This window comes from Chrysochloris asiatica, unplaced genomic scaffold, assembly GCF_000296735.1.
Source record: "Chrysochloris asiatica unplaced genomic scaffold, ChrAsi1.0 scaffold00101, whole genome shotgun sequence".
NCBI classification, from domain to species: Eukaryota; Metazoa; Chordata; class Mammalia; order Afrosoricida; family Chrysochloridae; genus Chrysochloris; species Chrysochloris asiatica.
This window is the reverse complement of record NW_006408619.1, coordinates 279,447-301,048: the sequence shown is the minus strand read 5'-3', so window position 1 is coordinate 301,048 and position 21,602 is coordinate 279,447. Positions and strand designations below refer to the sequence as shown.

The 21,602-nt window shown below is 47.0% G+C and overlaps 1 protein-coding gene across 1 annotated transcript in view; it reads left to right on the top strand.

Moving 5' to 3' along the window:
* The window catches only part of CHD2 (chromodomain helicase DNA binding protein 2), a 148,376-nt gene extending 137,836 nt beyond the window's left edge, over positions 1–10,540 (top strand). Inside the window, exons 37-39 of the mRNA XM_006867108.1 lie at positions 1,270–1,483; positions 6,214–6,460; positions 10,225–10,540. Coding sequence (XP_006867170.1) covers positions 1,270–1,483; positions 6,214–6,460; positions 10,225–10,540 — 777 coding nt within the window. The remainder of the gene's footprint in view (positions 1–1,269; positions 1,484–6,213; positions 6,461–10,224) is intronic.
* Positions 10,541–21,602: the final 11,062 nt, after the last annotated feature.

Below are 21,602 nucleotides of genomic sequence, written 5' to 3'. Positions count from 1 at the left end.
ACCCCCGAGACTGTGGTCATTGGGCAGCCTTCACAGCCTGGAGCTGAGCTCACTGCAGTGCCTAACTTTCAGTGAACAGTGTATATATACCAGGGAGGTACACACTCCTCAGAACACTCAGCCTTCTGAGATCCAAAGGGCAGCTTTGCACGGGGATGAGGCTCAGAAGGCAGGAAGGGATGAGAAATGTGGATGAATGGGAATGGGAAACACGGAGAGGGATTTCTACTGTGGGGAAGCCAATCAATTCCACAAAACAAGAGGTGTCAGAATTATTGAATGGAATAACAATTTGTTCTGGAAACGTTCACCCAAATCAGAATTTAAAACAGTAAAAGGATAAAATTTAAGGAGATAATAAAAGATTTGAAAGTGTTTATAACGGAAGTGACTTGGATATCCAACAATAGGAAGTAAATTAAATAGATTGATGTATCTAAATAGCCTTATCAAGGAATACTATTCAACCATTAGAGAAGTAAGTAGAAATAAATACTTACTTGGAAGATTTTCACAATATAGTAAATGAAAAAAAAAAGACAATACCAAGTAATTTCTTTGTTTTAAATATATGTGTACAAAGATTCAAGGAGCTCTGGTAGTGTAGTGGTTATGAATTGGGCTGCTAACCTCAAGGTAGGCAGTTTGAAACTACCAGCCGTTCTGCTGGAGAAAGATGAGGCTTTCTGCTTACATAAAGATTTAAAGCCTTGGAAACCCTGCACAGGGTCACTATGAGTTGGAACCGACTCCACGGTACTTAACAACAACAATAAAGATTCAAAACATTTGAGAGAGATGAAATCCACAATTTAACCATATTATCCCTTGGTGATGAGATTCTAGCTCAGTTGGTTTCTTTCTTACTTACTAATGTTTTTATATCAGACCTTTTGCTTGTGTAATAAAGCTGTATCAAACAGTTTAGCTGTTGGGCTTGAGGATCATGGCTAGGAGCTAGTTTAGCCTCAGGGTGAGGCTACTGCTAGTTTTGCACAGTTCAAGATGATTCTCTGAGAATGCTGATGGCCTGGGCCAGGTCATGCACGCAGTGCTTAGAAGGGTGTTCCTGTGATGGTCTGGTTGGCCACAGGCAGCAGCTGGGTCACTCCTAGCCTGGTCACGCTGTGTGAGCGCAGTGAAATTTATGAGCCGTTTTGGGTAGGAAGATAGTCAGTGATAGGCCAGTCCTTGAGAGACAGGAGAGATGCGTTTCAAGGTGGTTCTTTCTGGGGTCTTGAGATTCTTTGGTTTCCTTTCACTGTATAGGAGCAAAAGAAGAAAGATGATACAATTGGTGGTAAAAAGGCATTTCGACCAGAGGCCTCAGGCTCCAGCCGGGATTCTGTGATGTCTCAGGCTCATACCCCGCACAACCTTCATTCTCAGAAGCCTCATTTGCCTGCCTCCCACGGCCCACAGATGCATGGACATCCAAGAGATAACTACAGTCACCCCAATAAGAGACACTTCAGTAATTCAGGTAGGTCCTTACAGGGGGTTTAAATAGGTGCCGAGGGAAGAATCACTTCATTTTCCAAAGATAACAGCTTTATTCTTTTCCAAGATTTTATCCTTTTTTTTTTAGAGAAAGCATAAAATAAAGATTGAAAAGACTGTTATTTCAGTGTTAAATTAGGAAAAACATAGCCAATGTAAACAAAAAAGCAAATGCTCGACTAAAGGAAAAAGCTTGTATTTTTATATCAATTGAATGATTAAAAATGCTAATATTAACAAAAGGATAACCAAATTGAAAGATGAGCAAACATTAGGAATAAGGAAGTCATGCAGAAGGGGACATTCAAATGGTCAAGATGGCAAGGTGACCAACCTTGCTACAAGGGAAACATAAATGAACCAGTTATGTATTGGTCCAGTTATGCATTGGTCCAGTTGTGAGGATGTTTGTTTTTTTTACATTGAGGTGCAGTCCTTACTGAACACTACATTGTAGTTTTTTATCTTTGTCAGTAAGTATTTTAAGTTCTCTTTGCTGCCAGCAATACGTCATCTGCATATCACAGGTTAATGAATCTTCCTTCAAACTTGATGCCATGCTCTTCATATCATTCAGCTTCTTGGATTATTTGCTTAGCATACACATTGAATAAGTGTGGTGAATGAACACAACCCTGGCACACCTTTTCTGATTGTAAACCATTCAGGATCCTCTAGTTCTGTTGTAACAACTACCTGTTGGTCTATGTACAGGTTCCTCACGAGCACAGTGAAGTGTTCTGAAATACCCATTCTTCACAATGTCATCCATAGTTCGTTAAGATCCACACAGTTGAAAGCCTTTGCAGTCAGTAAAGTACAAGTAAACATCTTTCTGGTATTCTCTGCTTTCAACCAAGATCCATCTGACGTTAGCAGTAATATCCCTCGTTCCACTTCTTTCTGGGAGTCCAGCTTGAATTTCTGGCAGTCCCCTGTCAGTGTACTGTTACAACCATTTTTGAATTATTTCCAGCAAAATTGTACTTGCCTGTGATAGTGATACTGATGGATGATCCCTTCGTCCCACTGAGGCACCTCTCTTTGGGATGGACGATCAGTTGGCCAGTAGCTCTCCTCCACATTTCCTGGCACAGGCGTGTGAGCACTCCCAGTTTACTGAATGATTTCAGTTGGTATTCCATTAATTCCTGCAGCCTTGTTTTTCAGCGGTGTCTTCCGTGCACCTCGGACTTCTTCCTTCAGTACTATTGTTTCTTGAGCATATCATGTGCTGTCTCTTGAAATCATTGAACAGTGGTCCTTTGGGTTTCCTAGCTCCAAGTATCTTTACATTTCATCATACTTTATTCTGTCTTCTCGAAGACTTTTTGAAATATTCCGTTCGGCTCCTTTACTTCATCATTTCTTCCTGTTGCTTTAGCCTCTCTATGCTCATGCGCAAGTTTCAGAGTCTCTTCTGACATCCATGTTGTTCGTTCTTTCCTGTCTTTTTCATGGCCTTCTGCTTTCTTCCCGTATGATGTTCCTTATGTGACCGCACAGCTCTTCTGGTCTTTAGTCCTTGATGTCTAAAGCGTCAAATCTGTAATTGACGTCCCTGTGCATTGAAGTGGGATTGATTCAAGGTCATGTTTTGGCTCTTGTGGGCTTGTTTAAATTTTTTTCAGCTTCAGCCTGAACATGAGCCGTTGATGGTCTGTTCCACAGTTGGTCCCTGGTCTTGTTTTGACTGATGATGCTGAGCTTTCTCCACTGTTTCTTCCCAGAGATGTAGTCAGGTTGATTACTGTGCATTCCATCTAGTGAGGTCCATGTGTATGTTTACCTTTTATGTTGTTCTAAAAAGGTCTTTGTAGTGAATAAGTCATAGGTCTTACAAAATTCTGTCCTGTGATCTCTAGTATAATTTTTGTCACCGAGGCCCAATTTTTTAGCTACTGATCCTTCCTCTTTGTTTCCAACCTCCACATTACAATCACCAGTAATATCCAGGCATTTTGATTGCATGTTTGATAAATTTCAGTCTGAAGATTTTGGAAGAATTCTTCAATTTCATCATCACTGGCTTTAGTGGTTGATGTGTGAATTTGATCCATAGTGGTATTAACTGAGCCTCCTTGTAAGATGTATGAATATCAACCTGTTGCAGTCAGCATTATGCTTCTAGATCTTGAAGTGTTCTTTCTGATGATGAATGCAACACCACTCTGGTAGTGTAGTGGTTACAAGTCGGGTTCTAACTTCAAGGTCAGAAGTTCGAAACTACCAGCTGTTCTGCAGAGAAAGATGAGGCTTTCTGCTCCTGTAAAGATTTACAGCTTCAGAAATCCTGTGTGGGGTCGCTGCGAGTCAGAACCGATTCCATGGCACACAACTACTACCTCCGCTATCTCTTCAATTTGGTGTTCCCAGCATAGTAACCCTTGCCTCTCTGAGAAACCTTGGGAGCTCCCATTAATTACCCAATGATTCTAACCAGTAACCTATCTCATAAAAAACTTAAGAAGAAAGAAAAGCAATTTGAGTTAGTCTGGAACTAAGTTACTTGGCATGAATTGTAGGCATCACTGTGGAGCTATGGGTTAATGCGCCAGACTGCAAAGCTGTTTGAATTACGAGGTTGGCAATTCAAGCTCACCATTCGCTCCTCAGGAACCCTATTACACAGGGTCTCTATGGGTCGGAACCGACTTGACGGCACTTCACAACAACAACAACAACAGCTCTCCAACAAGGAGCTCTGGTAGCGTAGTAATTACGAATTGGGTTGCTAACCTCAAGGTCGGCAGTTCAAAACTACCAGCCAATCCGTGAGAGAAAGATGAGGCTTTCTGCTCCCATAAAGATTTACAGTCTCGGAAACCCTGTGCAGGGTCACTATGAGTCAGAACCAACTCCACGGTACTTAATGATAACAACAGCCCCCCCATAAACTTTGACACCCTATTTAAAATCATTCCATTGTGTTTGAAACCATCTTCAAATGACATTTTCATTGTGCAGGTGTCCAGTTTTGTTGATTAATTTTTAGGTTGAGTAGCAAAAAGTTTCTTACTTCTTAGTCATCTGGTCAGATCTACCCAAGCTCACAGTGGACTTAAGTCACTGGTTGTAAGCTGCGCAGATTCCTTAAAGTTGCTAAGTCTTTGGTTTTTAGATGATTGTAGCTAAAAGGTGGCTTTCCCACAAGGCCACGTATTTCCTTTTGGCCTCGTGGGAAAGCCATCTTCTAGCTACAATATCTAGGCCTGCCATATCAAAATACCAGGAACCGTGTGACTTAAAACAACAGATTTTTTTTTTTTTTTTCGCCCACATTTGGAGGCCAGAAGTCCAAAATTAAGGTGTGGCCAGGGTAGGTTCCTTTGGGAGGCTCCGAGAGAGAATGAGTTTCTTTTCTTCTTGCAGCATCTGGTGGCTGTCCTCAACTTTTTTGATGTTTTTTGCTATAACTCCAACCTCTGCGTCTGTCTTCACATGGCCACCTTCTCTCTGTCTCCACATCTCAGGTCTCCCTTTGCCTTTTCTGTAAAATGTGGGGCCCACGCTCAGTCCAGGGTGGTCTGATCTCTGTGATCTGTCAGGTGATTGCATTGCAGAGACTCTGTTTCCACAGACAGGCTCCAAATGGACGTGTATTTGTGGGGAGGGATCACAGGGTAATGCATTACAGTCTCCACCCTTGGACTTGTGTGCTTCTACCTTCCTTTCTGCTCTGAATTTGTGTTATTCTTCTGGGCCCAGGGGTTCAGTGGTCAGCTGCCACCAAATGCTGGTGATGCTCCTCTGTACTCGAGGGTCCCTGGGAGTCAGAGCTGACTTGACAACAGTGGGTTTGGGTTTGGTTTTCTTCTTGGGAACAAGGAGGGTCCGGAAGCCAACATGGATTTCACTTTTATTTAAGCATGGCAATTATAGTGATGCCCCAAATCTGATGTGAGGATTGCACTTACTGTTGGTGTGGGTTGGGGAAGAATATTGTTGTTGTTAAGTCCGGTTGAGTCGGTTCCAACTCATAGCAACCCTCTGTAGGGTTTCCAAAGAGCAGCTGGTGGGTTTAAACGTCTAACCTTGTGGTTCACAGTCAAGTGCTGACCCACAGCACCGCACCAGAAGTCCACATATTGACTGGTTGGTTGATTATGAGCTGTGGAGTCGGTTCCGACTCACGTATAGGGTTTCCGAGGCTGTGAATCTTTCTCCTGTGGAACTGCGGCCTGTTTTGAACTGCTGACCTTGAGGTTAGCAGCCCGACTCGTAACCATGATATTACCAGAGCTCCTTGGAGAGAATATTAGAACGTGCCCATCCCACCAGGAAAGCTGTTCAGAGAGCAGGCATGGCTGTGGTGTAGCAGGCAGGTCAGCCTGCCACGTGTTAAGGACAGCTGTCTTCTAGAGCTCTGTGACTCCCAGTGGCACCTTCTAACTTCCTGTCTGCTTTGGTTTGGGTTTTGTTTTTTGAGAAAAAGCTTGTTTTAAGGATCTGCCCCAGATTGGCTAATAAGAGAGCATGGAAAATGCGAACAGTTTTTACCATTTCAGGAGAGAGGTGATGCACTTCCTTTTGTTTCAAAATTTGGGGAAACAGGCTCTCAGGACTCATGTTATTGCTGGTGTTACCCAGCAGCACACCAAGGAGGAACTTACGTGTCCCTCTGTCTAACGGGTCAGTCTTTCAGTGTTCCCATGGTGGCCATGGAATCCAGCCATGTCTGCAGTCATGCGCTCATTCTCTCATTTCCTGCAGACCGAGGAGACTGGCAGCGTGAAAGGAAGTTCAGCTACGGTGGTGGCACCAACAACCCACCGTGGGCCAGTGACAGGCACCATCAGTATGAGCAGCACTGGTACAAGGACCACCATTATGGGGATCGGCGACACATGGATACTCACCGTTCTGGGAGCTACCGACCCAACAACCTGTCCAGAAAAAGACCGTATGACCCTTACAGCAGTGACCGAGACCACCGAGGACACAGAGATTATTACGATAGGTATGCACAAGGCCCCAAGACACGAGGTGCTAACGCTGCCAGGAGCTTACTGTTTATGAGGAAAGAACGAACAGACACAAACACTACACAAACACTAATGTTTGTGTCAGTCAGATGCTTTGTGAACATTTCTTATGTGCCAGGCACAGTCCTTGGAGGGAGGGAGACCAAGTCAGATCAGGCCTCTTCAGGTTCTAGAAGAATCAGGATACAAGGTAGGTAGTTGGCCCTGTGTGCTGTGCAGATGGTTGTCGGTAGGGAATTTGAGTCTTTCTAAGACCTGAGGAAGATGGGGAGCTGACGATTGTTGCTCTGGACCCTGAAGAAGAGTCAGCTAAGCAGAAAGGAATACAGGAGACATCTGAGACCCACACCAAGAATAGTCACCCAGGAAGGAGTGACCAGAAGATGAATGGGTTGGATAATAGGGGCCTTGAATACTAGGTTTTACATTTTACTCTCTGGATCATAAGAGAGCATTTGGGGTCTTACCATTTCACCTGTTTAGAGAACAAATTTTGTCTGTGCCTTTGAGGGAATGGAAAAAAGTGGTACCCATAAACTATTGGAGTCATAACCACTACTAACATTGTTTTAAACAGTTAGTTACCTGTAGGATTAAATATATTAAAGATATTTGTAGGATTAAATATATACCTGTAAGATTAACTACATTTGCCTCTGTAGTTATTTCCCAGGACTCTGTGTACACGCGTGGTTCCTTTGACATATTAATTTTTCTGCTGGAGGGATTTTTGCCTTCTGTGACTCTGCGGGGGCAGGGGGGTGGGTCAGTCTTTCAGCATTCATATGTCTGAAAAAAAAATTTTTTTTATTTTGCCTTCATTACAGAAACATATTTTTGTTGGGTATACATTTCTATACTGACAGTTTTTTCTTTTAGTTCTTTAAAAAAGCCCCTACCATGTATTTGTGTCTCTTCATATAGTATCGGTTTTCCTTATATCTGATTTTTAGTAATTTTCTTATGATGTGCCTAAGTATATTTTTCCTCTTGTTTCTTGCTTGAGATTTTTTAACATTTTAGAGCTGGGTTTATAATTTCCATCAAATTTGGACATTTTTCAGTCATTCTTCAGATCCTTGTTTTCTGCTGGCCCGCTCTCTTCTCTCCTCGGGCGAGTTCAGTTGTGCCTGCTTGAAATTGTCCCTAAGCTTACTGACTGATGTTCTTTGAAAACTTGTGTTTTCTCTGTATTTGAATGATTTGTGTCTGTGTCTACTAATATTCTTCAGTGATGAATTTTTTGTGAGGCCCATCCAGTGTAGTTTGTATTTCACACAAACTAGTTTTATCTCTAGAAGTTCTTTTTGGATCTTTTTGGTGTTTGACATCTGCCATGTCTTTACAACCTTTGAAATACAGAGCACAATTACACAAACTGTTTTAGGCCTTCTCTTCTACCTTCTAAGTCACTATCAGTGGTAACTGTATCTCCTCATTGTGCATTTGATTTGTTTTTGTTGTCTCCAAACCTACTCTTTTTAAAATTAGATGTCAGATGTTGTAAAATTGACCTTGTCGAATGCTAAATATTTTTGTATTGTCACTAGTATTCTTGAGCTTTGTTTTGAGACCACAGTTAGGTTATTTTGAAGCAGTTTGGTTTTTTCAAGTCTTGCTGTTAGGGTTTGGTAGGTGGGAGAGAACAAACACTATGATTCACCACTCTGAGGGCAAGGACCCTCATTGTAACCCCGCCCTGTGCTCCTGGAACCTTACGATGCTGCAGTCTGCCTGGGGTCAACAGGCAGTGGTTCTGGGCCTGTTGGACCTGGGCCACTGTTACGGCTAATCATTTTAGGTAGCTCTTTCCCTGGCCTTGGGAGAGTTCCTCATATGCACACCCTGCTAAAATATTCAAGTGAATACTCAACAGTCTTCAAGCTCTTCCTCTGGACAGAACACCTTCATGCTCTCGGTCCTGGGTATCATAGCTGCTGAGAGGTGGCTGTGCTCCTCCCTCCCCTGTGTTGTGACAAGAAGCCTGTCTCAAGATAGTAAGTGAGGCAGCCCACAGGCCCACCTTGGGTGTTCCCTCCCTCGGGGGTCACTGTGCATCATTGCCTGGTGTGGTGAAGACCATTTTCCATGTATTTTGACCCTTTTTGGTTGTTTGAAGTAGGTGGGTAAATGTAGTCCACGTTAGTCTGTCTGGAGTGGAAACTGAAGCCTTCACTTTTTTTTCTCGCTCTCCTTCAGTAATTTTTGTAAATTGAGGTGAAATTCACATAACATAAAATTAATAATTTTTAAATAATAATTCAGTGGTATTTAGTATGTTCATTGTTGCCCAATCATCATCTATATCAAGTTTCAAAATATTTTCATCCCTACAAGACTAACCCTCCCCATACCCATTACAGTTTCTCTCCACACCCTCTCTCCTGTATTCTGTTGCAGCCCAGCCTGTGTTCTGTCTCTGGACTTATATGTTCTGGACATTTTGAATAAATGGAATCATATCATATATCTAATGTTTTGTGTCTGTCATAATGGTTTCGAGACGTATCCACGTAGTAGTAATACTTACTCCCTTTTGTGGTAGTCCCTACACGTTGTTGTACATAGTAGTTAGTGTTTTACCCTTTCGTGGCGAATAATATCCCATTGTTTGGATATAACAGTTGATAGGCATTTAGGGTGTTCGCATCTTCTCACCATTGTGAATATTGCTGCACTGAACATTGGGGTACAAGTATCTGATTAAGTCCCTGCTTTCAGTTAATTTGGGAGTGCAGTGATCAGGTTTTACGGCATTTTTGAAGAGCCCGGTTCAGTACTTGGCCAGCAGATTGAACCCCCAGCTGCTGCTATGGGAAAAGGACGTGGCAGTGTGCTTCCATGTAAAGGTTCCAGCCCCTGACACCGCACAGGGCAGTTCTGCTCAGTCCTGGACGGTAGCTCTGAGCGTCTGCACACTAAGCTTGCTGAAGACCAGCTTCACTCCTGCTAGCAGTGGATGAATACTCTAGTTTTTATATACTTTTGCTTAAAAACAATGATTCTATCTATCCTAGGTGGATCATTGTGGTTTTGATTTGCATTTCCCTGGTGATTTCCTATGTTGAGTGTCTTTTCACATGCCTGCTGGCCGTTTGTGTATCTAAATCCTTTGCCCATTTTTAAATGGATTGTTGTTCATTCGTCTTTTAATAGCATCATGAGTAGCTTGACCATGTCCCAGCTAAAAGTTTTAATATTCTTCAAATTAAGTTGACTTTTAACCTTCCCTTTTTGTTGAATATTTCGGTTGGTTATGATTTTTACTGTTACTAATACATTATAAAGGAGCTCTGGTAGCATAGTGGTTACGAATCGGGATGTGAACTTTTAAGGTCAGCAGTTCGAAACTACCAGCCACTCTGCGGGAGAAAGGTGAGACTTTCTGCTCCCGTAAAGCTCTACAGCCTTGGAAACCCTGTACAAGGTCGCTCTGGGTTGGAACTGACTCGATGGCACTTAACAACGACGACAATCCATTATAAAATTGCTGTTAACGTTTTTTTCCTCTTGAGCATATTTATAAACTTGACTAGACTTTACCTGACAGAGCCATCACTCAGCACTGGGCCTGCTTTACTGCCAGTTAATGTCAAGTAGTCTTTCGTTAGTCCTTTAGTTTTGGTTTTTCAGTTCCTGTCCATTGGAAGAGTCCATGAGTCTGAGTCTGTGAGGCAGAGAGGTGCAGGCAGGCTGGCTGTATTTAGTGTCTCTGCTGATCCTTGGATTTCTGTTTCAGGCACCATCATGACTCCAAGCGACGGAGATCCGATGAATTTAGGCCTCAGAATTACCACCAGCAGGATTTTCGGCGGATGTCTGATCACCGCCCACCCATGGGTTACCATGGCCAGGGCCCTTCCGACCATTACCGCTCTTTCCACACAGACAAGTTGGGGGACTATAAGCAACCTCTGCCCCCGTTGCACTCTGCAGTGGCAGACCCTCGCTCACCCCCTTCTCAGAAGTCTCCTCATGACTCCAGGTCTCCTCTGGAGAGGTCACTAGAGCAAAAGAACAACCCAGATTACAACTGGAATGTTCGCAAAACATAAAGGGCCGCTGCTGAGGGAGGGGCGGCCATGGAGCACCACGGCGGAGCTCGGCTCTTATCAGCAGTGGCCAGTTCACTGGACCATTACCTGCAGCTTATGGACACAGGCTGCCGCTGCCAGCCACCATCGGAAGGGACACTTCAACGAGGGGCCATGTGTCTGGCCCAGGTTGGATTTGGGGCACCACTCCTGCACTTTGGCACCCCATCTCATTCCAGCCTAATTCCAGCCTCCCACTTGTAGGGGTGCTGGAAGGAAGAGGTGACTTTTGTGTCCCAGCTCTATGAGCTGGTTGTCCCCCAGTGACGGAAGAAGGGACCCTAGAGAGATGACTGTGATCTTACTGGGACGCTGCTCCCGGGTTTGATGTGACAGTCAGGGAGGGAGGGAGGGCGTGGACGAAGACTGCGGGACTGCTGGGCAGTGTGGGGGTGACTCATTAGTACACAATTATTGCTGCTGAGGGGAGAGGGGTGTGGGTGAGTGGTTGGGTTCTTGATTCGAGGACTTGAAGGGGAGCAGGTATGCCCCTCAAATGTGTTCTTGGGAGAAATTATAGACTCGAACCTCATTATGTGGAATCTTAAGGGGGAGAGGACGTCTTTCCTACCAACACTAATTTTTCCCACACTGTCTTTGTACATTTCAAAGATTGGTCTCCTGAGTGGGTCTCCTTTCCCCCGTGCCAGGGAAAGTAACGCCCCTCTGGCTGACTTCTGAGTACTGTGAGTTAGGCACCACTGACGTCAACATGGATCTGTCTGGGTTGGGGAGTGGCCAGAGTAACGGTATAGGGTGGGGGCAGGGTGTCTGGGAAACTGGAATCCCTGGTGGATTTCTGATCCTTGTGGAGATGTAAAAACTGTAAGGCCTAGAGGGCAGAGCAGCAGAAGCAGGCCTGGCTGGCCCACTGGTCCCGGAAAGCACCAAGGTGGTGGCACTAGGGCAGCCGTGACCAGGTTTCCAGTGAGCGTGCCAGCGGGCGGGGAGCTTTCAGTATTGTGTAGACCGGCATTGGCCCAGCATCTCAATTCCCTTTGCACAACTTGACGAGAAGGATTACACAGAATCACATCTCTTGATAGTCACTTGTTCCGATGAAAATTCTGCTCGTTGAAGATGATTAGAAGTTTACTCTCTTGGTTTTTTTTTTTTTTGGGAGGGGGAGATAAGATCAAGGAAAGTAAGCATATAAAGCAGAGTTAGATTTTTTTCCAGGATGTCTGCAGTAGGACCTGGAGGCAGGTAGGTTGCATGAGTTAAGCAGTTTTCCTAAAGAACTCCTGTCAGCTCACGGATGGTGGGGCCTTCCGTTTTAATTCATGTTAAATTAACGCTTTGCCAGTATTTTTATAAGAGTATCTAAAGGTTTTCCTAGATGAGACATAATGACTGGCTTGAACATATGGTGTGCCTGTATCCTAAATACATATCTGCCAAGTGTAAGTGTTCAGGTTGGGAACTGGCCTGCACAGGGTTCAACTCCCTGAACTCTTAGGGACTTGATAAAATCATTATCACTTACTTGCTGGTTCTGGGCAGCAAGTTTGAATACTTGACCAAGAAACCCCAAGGTGCATCCCTCTTATAAAGCAAGTCTGGCTTAAGTGGGCCCTTGTTTCTCTCCACCCAAAACAGAATGAGGCTGGCCACGGAGTTTCTCTGGCTGGCTGGTCCTCATGTTGGAAGGTCAGTGGGCCTACCACCTTAATGTTTAACCTCTAGGGTCCTGTGGTTGGTTGCACACACAAGTTCTGGAGCATAGCATAGCTGACTAGGTTGCAGTCTCCCCATGGAGGACTTGCTGCGAGTGCAGTGAGGAGGCAGGCGGGAGACTAAAGCCACAGAGTGAGAAACCACAAAGTTCACTTTCATGGGGACTGGTGTGGCACTGTGGCGTAATACACTGGACTGCGAAGTCGGTTTGAACTACAAGGTCAGCAGTTCAAACTCACCAGCCGCTCCTCGGAAACCCTATACAGGGTCACTAAGAGTCGGAACCGACTTGACAGCACTTAACAACAACAATACAATATTCTATGTTTGACTTGCCCAAGCCAACGATGAAGGTTAAGCTGGCTTACCAGGTCCTTGATTGGTGGGGAGGGACCCAAGAGGCTGTGCATTTCAGGTGTTCTCTGAAGCTGTTGATGATGATTAAGTGATGCTCAAAGATGTCTCCTCACGAGGAAAAAGGAACTTCCTTTTGTTCACCTTCGGGACTTTTCAGTGCCATAGGATGCGGCCAGATCAGTGTTAAAGTGATTCTAAAATTACAGTATCCCCAATCAGAACACGTATTGTAGGTGTTAAGGTATGTTTAACGAGTAAAGGATGCATTTCCTCATTGATTTAAATCAGTATGGAAATTGTATGCTTAAATCAAACCCAGAAATTTGCACAAGTAGAAATTTTCTCCCTTGTGGATGGGAGGGACTGCCACAGGACTCTAAAGATGGTATTCCGTAGAGCCTAGCTTTGCCAGGTGTATTGCTGAGTAGAAATAGGAGTTTAGGAAGAGGGGACTTATCTCCACCTAAAACCCGAACCTAAACAAGGATGAGCAGGATATACTGAAGTTCTAAGAAAGGAAAAAGTGACGTCCTCACTGACTGCGTCGTCTCGTCTCGCAGTGACGCAGTGACGTCAGAAGCAAACGGCAGGCCCTCCGGCTGCTCCGCCCCTCTTGCTTTCCGGTTCGGTTCGCCGCTCCCCAAGCCCCTGGAAGGAAACGTGGACACTTGACAACCGCAGCAGACCTCGGCCTGCTGCCTGACAGCTGCATCACGATGTGTGGTGCAAGTGCGATTCAGTTACGAATGCATTTTGTTCCTCTGCGACACCACAGACCAAAACCCGCAGGTGGCAGGAGCCCTGGCGGGCCGGGGGCTGCTGGGTGGGCGCCGAGAGCCATGCCAAGGGTCCAGGCTGCTGCAGTCCGTCTGCTCCCCACTCGCCTGGGGACAGATGGCTTTTCTTTATTGTAAAATTGTGGACTTTTAAAACCTGTTGACTAAACAGTAATTAATTTATATTTGTGAAAAATGCCACTGTCCTAGTGATTTCTGATGTAAATAATGTTTATATAGTATGTATTAAATTTTCCTACATTGTAAAACTGCTGTACTTTTGATTCTTGTATATTAAAAAGTGTTACTAAGGATTTCTAGAATCAGGCTGACACGTTGCATTGCATTGGGTGTGGACTGTGTGCCTGGAGATTCCTCCTCCTCACCTCCCTTCCCTAGGGATGCCTGGGCCACCCAGATTTTTGCGGCCTTAAAATATGCATTTCCCCGCTTTCCAGCCCCAGATGTAGTGATGGCTCTGGGGGTGTACATCGCAGGTTTCTAAGAGTTCGCACACGTCAGCCATTGCTAGTCCAAACCCCTCAGCCCTGTGCTTGGAGAGCTGCTGCCAGAACAAGGACGGAAACCAGCAGTTGGGCAGGGCTGTCCTTGGTTTTCCTCCGTGCTCATCCTGTTCTGGAGGGTGCTGGGAAGTGCGTCTGAAGTCCACTAGGTGCGCAGATGAGGGTCCTGCAGCCCCTCGGTGCAGAAGGACTAAAAAATGCCTTGTCTGCCAGTCTGCACCCTTCAGGGTAGCTTTAATGGTTATGTATATTATTCCTGGAGGAGAACAAGGCATTTTATAATGGAAACGCTGACATAAATGTTTAACTTTAGCATTGGCACGGACACAGGCCCTGCATTTTGGAGGTGGAGGTCCCCTTCTGAACAGGGGCTGAAGACGTTTGTCCATTTGCCATAACTTTGAAGCCAAACAAATCTTAGTGAAACTTCTAATTCTTGGGACCAAACAGTCCCATGTGCCCACTCAGTGAGCCCTCCGTGACTCCGCTGTGGGGAGCCAAGTGATAGGCCCAGGGGAGGGCATAGGGCCTTGCTTGGCACGGGCGTGTGCAGCAAAAGGAAGCCAGGGGGGTGAGCTCAGTGTGCACTGAGCTCGCAGGATTATTCTAGCCGATGAAGGAACTCAAACTGCTGGAATCACTCGGGGAAATTTTATTTTAAAGAACAAGTGCTATGATTTACAATAGCAGTAACTTGCCACTGCTGCCAAAACACTGCCCTCCTCAATCAGCACCAACAGGCTGCTCACCCTGGGCGCTACTGCAGTTTGCCAGAGGGGCTGAGGGGCCTAGAGGAGCCTCCTCAAGGCGGACAGGGCTTTGAGTTAGATAGAGTTCCCTGCCTGGTTTTCCTGCCCATGGCGCATGGGGACCCTACTCAGGGCCCTGTCACAAGAGACTTTTCTTTTATTGAAGCGAGGAAGGGACACAGCTCGGCTGAAGGACACTGTCCTGTGAGAACGTTGGTGCTAGTGGTGGTTACCCCATCGCCGTGCGTGGGAACCCACATAGGCTGTGGTCTTAGTGACGTCCCACTCGGGATTGTGCCCACGGAACGTCATGGCGTCACAACGTGGCCAAGGCACCTGACCACATCGGTACCTGGTAGAATGAAGTTGTTAAGTGCTGTCGAGTCGATTCCGACCCATAGTGACCCTGTACAGGGTTTCCGAGGAGCAGCTGGTGAGCTTGAACCACCGACCTTGCAGTTCAAACAGCTCTGCAGTCTGGCGCATTAATCCACAGCGCCACACCAGGACTCCAAACGAGAAGTGTTGGCCCACAAACTTCTCACCTCCCATTTTCGTACAAGTCACTGTGTAGACGTTCACTTTCTTAATCTCCTTCATGATCTATGAGGGGATTATTTCTAAAGTGCAGTCCTCCAGTCACGAGCACAGCCATGGCCTTCCGGGCCCATGGGCACAGGGCTGGGCTCCTGGACCTCAGGTAGGAAAGGCAAGGTGCACCTGTGTGGTTTGTCTAGGTGTGGATGTGCTTGTGACCTTTCCAGCCGCTGGATTTCATGCTGTTTCTGAGTGTGAGCGTGACCTTGGAAAAGGTTCACAAAGCTTCAGGCTTACGTGTGGGCAGCAGTGTCCACGGCTGGGGAGGAGCGGGTGCTGCAGGAAGCACCTGGGAGAGGCCTGGGTAGACCTTGGGTGGGTCTTAACTGACCTGCTTCCCTTCAACAGACACACGGAGCTGCCCCTTCTCCAAGGCCAGCCCACCCACCAGAGGCAGAGGGCAAGGAGCATCTGACTTTGAAGACTGGGCCGGGAGGCAGGCCAGCAGGGCCCCAGCAGGGCCCAGGACCGTCTGGGGGAGTGGACTTTTCCTGAGACCTGGAGCCTCTGCTGTGGACCAGGGCCTGTTCTAGTAGCTGGGGAGGCAGTAAGCGATCAGGATGTCAGATAAGTGCTGCAGAGAGAAGAGCCAGGAGGTGGTCAGAGAGGGTGGAGCCCTGGTGGGGGAAGCCAGGGGTTGGGGGAGAAGTGGACAGAGGTGGGCTTGAGCTCTTACCAGCAAGTGTCCTCGGTAGGTTACTTCACGTCCCCACCCTCAAGCAACAAAACCCACATAATGGGTGGCCCTCTCCAGGTTGTGGCAGGAGTGGCTGAGATCACCTACGTGGGGCGCATACTGGGCTCCGCAGCGCCCTATTAGAACGGCCCGGGGATGTGGAGGATGAGGCGGCTGGCTTCCACCGGGGCCTGAAGGCGGCGTGCTGTATTGCCAGAACTCTCCTGCAGAGGGCAGCAGATGTCCACAAACAGCTGGCAGTCCCGTGGGCCGCGGTTGGGGCTGCAGATCCCACCGTCCGCCGAGCCCCTGCCACATCTCACGAGGGGGGCGTGTAGTTGGGAGATGGGGAGGGGCACGGAGGCTGAAAGCAGGAGGTCAGAGGTCAGTGCAGGCCGGCGGTAGCCCAGCCCCTGGGGGCCTCATCAGCCAGGTCCAGCTGCCCCCTCTTCACCCTTCCCTTCCAGCTCAGGGCCGCACATGTCCAGCTTCCCTTTTCTCTCGCCTTCCCAGGACAGCCAGAAGGCCCCTCACATCCCTGCTACTTCCTGAGACCCTCACCCTAACCCCAAGACTCCTTGGTTTGGCTCCAGGCTCGCTACCACCTGGCCCAGATAAACACTCGAAGCTCTCTTCTTGAGCCCCATACTACCACCAACCTGGATGGCTCTGTGACCTCAGCGGTTCCAGGATCTCCAGTGCGCTGGCAGGGGGCCTGAGGGGGCGCTGCGAGTTACTGCTGGACAGCAAACTTGGTTTGAACCACAAGGTCAGTGGTTCAAGCTCACCAACTGCTCCTGGGAAATGTATACAAGGTGGCTGTGGGTCGGAACTGATGCGCCGGAACAACAGTAATAGTGTGTTGGCAGTGTTGTTGTTGTTGTTAGGTGCCATCGAGTCGGTACCGACTCATAGCGACCTTATGCACAACAGAACGAAACACTGCCCGGTCCTGGGCCAACCTCACTATTGTTGCCACACTTGAGCCTATTGATACCGCCACTTTGCTAATCCATCTTGCTGCTGGTCTTCCTCTTTTTCTCTGACCCTCCACCTTACCAAACATGATACTCTTATCCAGCGACTTGTCCCTCCTGACAATATGTCCAAAGTATGAGAGACAAAATCTGGCCATCCTGGCCTCCAAGGAGCACTCTGGCTGCACTTCTTCCAACACAGATCTATTGGTTCTTTTGGCAGCCCATGGCACTTTCAATATTCTCCTCCAACACCATAACTGAAAAGCATCAAGTCTTCTACGGTCTTCCTTATTCTGGCAGTATAGTGGTTGTTAAGTGCTGTCGAGTTGGTTCCCACCCATAGCGACCCTGTATACGGTTAACAAGGAGTAGCTGGTGAGCTTGAACCACCAACCTTGCAGTTCAAATGGCTTTGGAGTCTGGCGCGTTAACCCATAGCGCCACACCAGGGGCCAACTAACGGCAAGGTAGCAGTTCGAATCAGATGTTTGGCGGGAGAAAGATGAGGTCTTCTGCTCCCATAACGATTTACGGCCTCAGAAACCCTGTACAGGATCACTATGAGTCGGAACCAATTCAACGGCACACCACCACCACCAGCCACCAGTGGCACTGTGGGTTAGGTGTTGAGCTGCTTACCACAAGGTTGGTGGTTCAAGCCCACCAGCGGCTCCCTAGGGAGAGAGATGAAAGCACCCCTGTAATGAAGTACAGCCTGGGAGACCCTATTAAAGTCCTTGTGAATAGGAACTGGCTCATGGTGGTGGGGAGGGTTGTTTTCTTTTAGGTTTAAGGAATCCTGGTAATGCAGTGAGCTAAGCATCAGGCTGCTAACCACAAGGTCAGTAGTTCAAACCTACCAGTTAGTCCGGTAGATTTACAGTCTTGCCAACTCTATGGGCAGTTCTCCTCTGTCCTGAGTTGGGCTGGACTGGACTTTGGTGCATTAGGTCACTGTCCATCTTTCCTCTCCCTCCTCACCTCCTCCATCTGCCTGGTGCATACCTGTTCATCCTCAGGATCCAATTCTAGTGTGTTTTTCTCTGAGCAGCCTTCCCTGTCCTTTCCTTGGGCTGTAGACACCCTCAGAACCCTGGCTACATGCCGACACCAGACATGCTTTCATGTCTTCCTCCCCCAGCAGACAGATTTCCCTCATCTCTGTGCTCTGGACCCCGCCTCAGCTCAGGGCCCTGTATGTGACATGAACACAGTGCCCATGGGGGCCACTAGGCCTCCTTCCTGCCTGGTCCTTAAGTCCCTTGACTGGACAGTGGCCTCGGGGGGTGTCTGCTCAACTTGTCCAGTCTTTACTGAGGTGCCCAGAGAGTGGGTATGGGAAAGTGAGGGTGGGTGCTACCACCCCTGGGGCCTGAGGCCAGAGCTGAGGTTCCTAATTCTAGGTCTCTCAGACTTGGGGGTTGAGGTGCAGGGATGCATTTAAAGTGCTTAGGAGGAAGTACCAGGTAATTCTCAGCCATGGAGCAGCAGTCTCAAGGCGCCTCGCTGTGCCACGTGTTCCCTTTATATTTGTGGGATTGTGGGAAGGTCCAGGAGGTTTCAGGGAAGGAGCTGGAACGGTAATGAAGCTTTTAGAAAACCCATTCTGTGCAGTTGATTCTGACCCGTAACCCTGACGACAGAGTTGGACTGCCCCACAGGGTTTCGGAGGCTGGACATCTCTGTGGAGGCTGACCGCCACATTTGTCTCCTGCAGAGTTGACTGGTGGGTTTGCAGCCAAGTGCTTAATCTTTGCACTACCAGTGGAGCATTATTGTTGTCTAGTGCCATCGAGTCTGTTCTGACTCAGAGACTTTGTTTAGGGTTTCTAAGGAGTGACTGGTGGGTTTGAACCGCCAACCTTGTGGTTAGCAGTACAGTACTTCTCCTACAGCGCCACACGGGGTAACTCCAGTGTGAAGCCTCAGAGACTCAGAAACCAGAAAACAGTTGCCATCAAGTGGATTCTGACAGGACGACCCCCCCCCCCCCATATGGTGCTAAGCAGAACTGTGGTAGTTAGGTGCCGTGGAGTCGATTCCGACCCATAGCGACCCTATACAGGGTTTCTGAGGCTGTAAATCTTTACAGGAGCAGAGCGCCTCATCTTTATCCCGTGGAACAGTTGGTAGTTTCGAACTGCTGACCTTGTGGTTCGCAGCCCAATTCGTACCCACTATGCTACCAGAGCTCCATAAGCTGAACTGCGGCCCACAGGAATTTCAAGAAGCAGATCACCAAATCGTCCTTCCAAGGTGCCACTGGATGGACTTGAACTTGAGCACTTAACTGTCCATACCACCAAGGACTGCTGTTGTCAGGTACCATCAAGTCAGTTCCGGCTCATAACGACCCTTTAGCAGTACAAGAGCGTGAAATACCGCCGGGCCCTGCCCCCTCCTCCTCATTGTGACTGTTAGTTGCCATGTTGCTGCCTCTCATTGGAGATCTTCTTCTTTGTCACTGACCCTCAACTTTACCAAGCATGATGCTCTTCTCTAAAGACTGGTCCTTCCTGATAGCATGTCCAAAGTCCAAGAGACAAACTCGGGTCCTCCTGGCTCCTAAGACTGTACTTCTTCCAGGACAGATGTTTGTTCTTCTGGCAGCCCGTGTTGTATTAAATATTCTTCACCAACACCATAATTCAAATACATCAGTTCTGTGCCAGATTTACTTATTTATTGCCCAACTTTCACATGCATAGGAAGTAACTGAGTTCCCCCCAAATAGATTTATTCTAACTACCCATGGTATTCTTCAATGTTCATATCAGAAATTCTATATCATTTGGATGGGAGCAGGGAGAATGGATAGGGGCATTTAGGGCTGTACTGGCGACAAGGAACGCATGCTACCTTACCCTGAGGGGGCTGCTGGACTTGAGGTCTGAAGAGTGACAGCAGAAGGGAACGGAGTTACTGCTCATCACCCAGTGATAATAGATGGCCAAGAACCTGGACCCCAGCAAGTGCCACCTTGCCTGAGCTGAGAAGGCCCATTTAGTGCCCACCAAACATATGCATGAGAAAGTTGGACAGTGAGTAGAAAGACCACGGAAGAACTGATGTATTTGAGTTATGGTGTTGGAGAAGAAGAATAAAAGTACCATGGACTGCCGGAAGAACAAACAAATCTGTTGGAAGAAGTACATCCAGAATGCTCCTTGGAAGCCAGGTTGGCGAGACTTCGTCTTTCCTACTTTGGATATATTATCTGGAGGATACCCTATTTGGTAAAGTGGAGGGTCAGAGAAAAAGAGGAAAGACTGCACACGAGATGGATTGGCACAGTGGCATCAGCAATGGGCTCAAGCGTAACAACAATTGTGAGGTTGACCCAGGACCCGGAAGTGTTTCCTTCTGTTGGGCATGGGGTCAAACAGCATATGGGACGGCCAGAAATCGAAGCTGAATCTTTCTAGCCTCAGTGTCTCCCTCATCTCATGGCTACAGTCCAGGACCTGAGCCAGGGAGGTTGATCATGCTGCCCCCCAAATTTCCCTGCTCTCATTTTAGTTTTACTTTTTCCTTTCCTTTTTTTTTTTTTTTTTTTTTTTAATGGTAGCATCATTTTCCTTATTATAATCAGAACTTCAGTTCATGCATCATTTAGAATATTCTATAAAGTCCAACTTTAGCAAACCCAGCTGTTTTCTATCAAGTATACTAGGGCTGGTCCAAACATAGTGGCACCCAGAATTCTCTGCAGGAACTCTGCTTTCAGAAGTCTTTAGTCCTACAGTTACGCCAGCAGACACAAAGCCAGTCTTTTAGGAACTGCATTGTTTTTTTTTTAATGTTTTATTGTAGGTTGAATGCAAGTTTGCTGAGAAGATCATCAGTTTCACATCAATCAATCAAACACATTGTTTCATCTCAGTGATTGCAATCCCCTCCGTGAACCAACACTTAATCCAATTCCTCCCTGGAGTTCCGATTTCCATTCCACCCTCCTGCCCCACCCCTCTGAACCTGTCCCAAGGAAGTGCTGCTCTTTTGATCTTGAATAGGTGACCATTCCATGGTGAGCCTATCTCACTAGTGTTGGCTTCCTATATACCTATCCACCACTTGGATGGACATTGGACCACAAGGGTGCGTTCCTTTCCAGACCTGAAGGGTGGTTGAGGGTCATAGTCTCAGGTTCCCCCAGTCTCATTCTGACAAGGAAGCTGGGTCTTTTTTTTTTTTTTTTTAGAGTTTTATGCCCCCCCTTTCTCTCACTCTATCCAGGACCCTCTAATGTGATCCCTTTCAGAGCAATGGATAGGTGGTAGCTGGGCACCATCTAGTTCTTCTGGTCTCAGAGTCATGGAGACTGATGCTCACGTGTTTCGCGAGTCCACCAGACTAATTGATTCCAAGTATTTCCACTTCTCATGGCTTTTCTTTCTTCTGCACATGGCGAGGCCAGAAGTGCACCTTACATGGCTGCTCATGAGATTTTCTTACTGTGAACTGAGTGAAGGTTTAGAGAAGATCATCAGTTTTACCTTCAACAAATCATAGACTGTGTTTTATCTCAATTATTACAATCCCATCTAGGTAACAACCGTTTCCCCATTTTCTCCCTCTGGTTCTTAATTCCATTCCACCCTCCTTCCCAGCCTTTCTCAACTTTGTCCTTAGGTAAATGTCATCCTTTTGATCTTGAATGATTGACCGTTCAAGTGAGCACACTCTT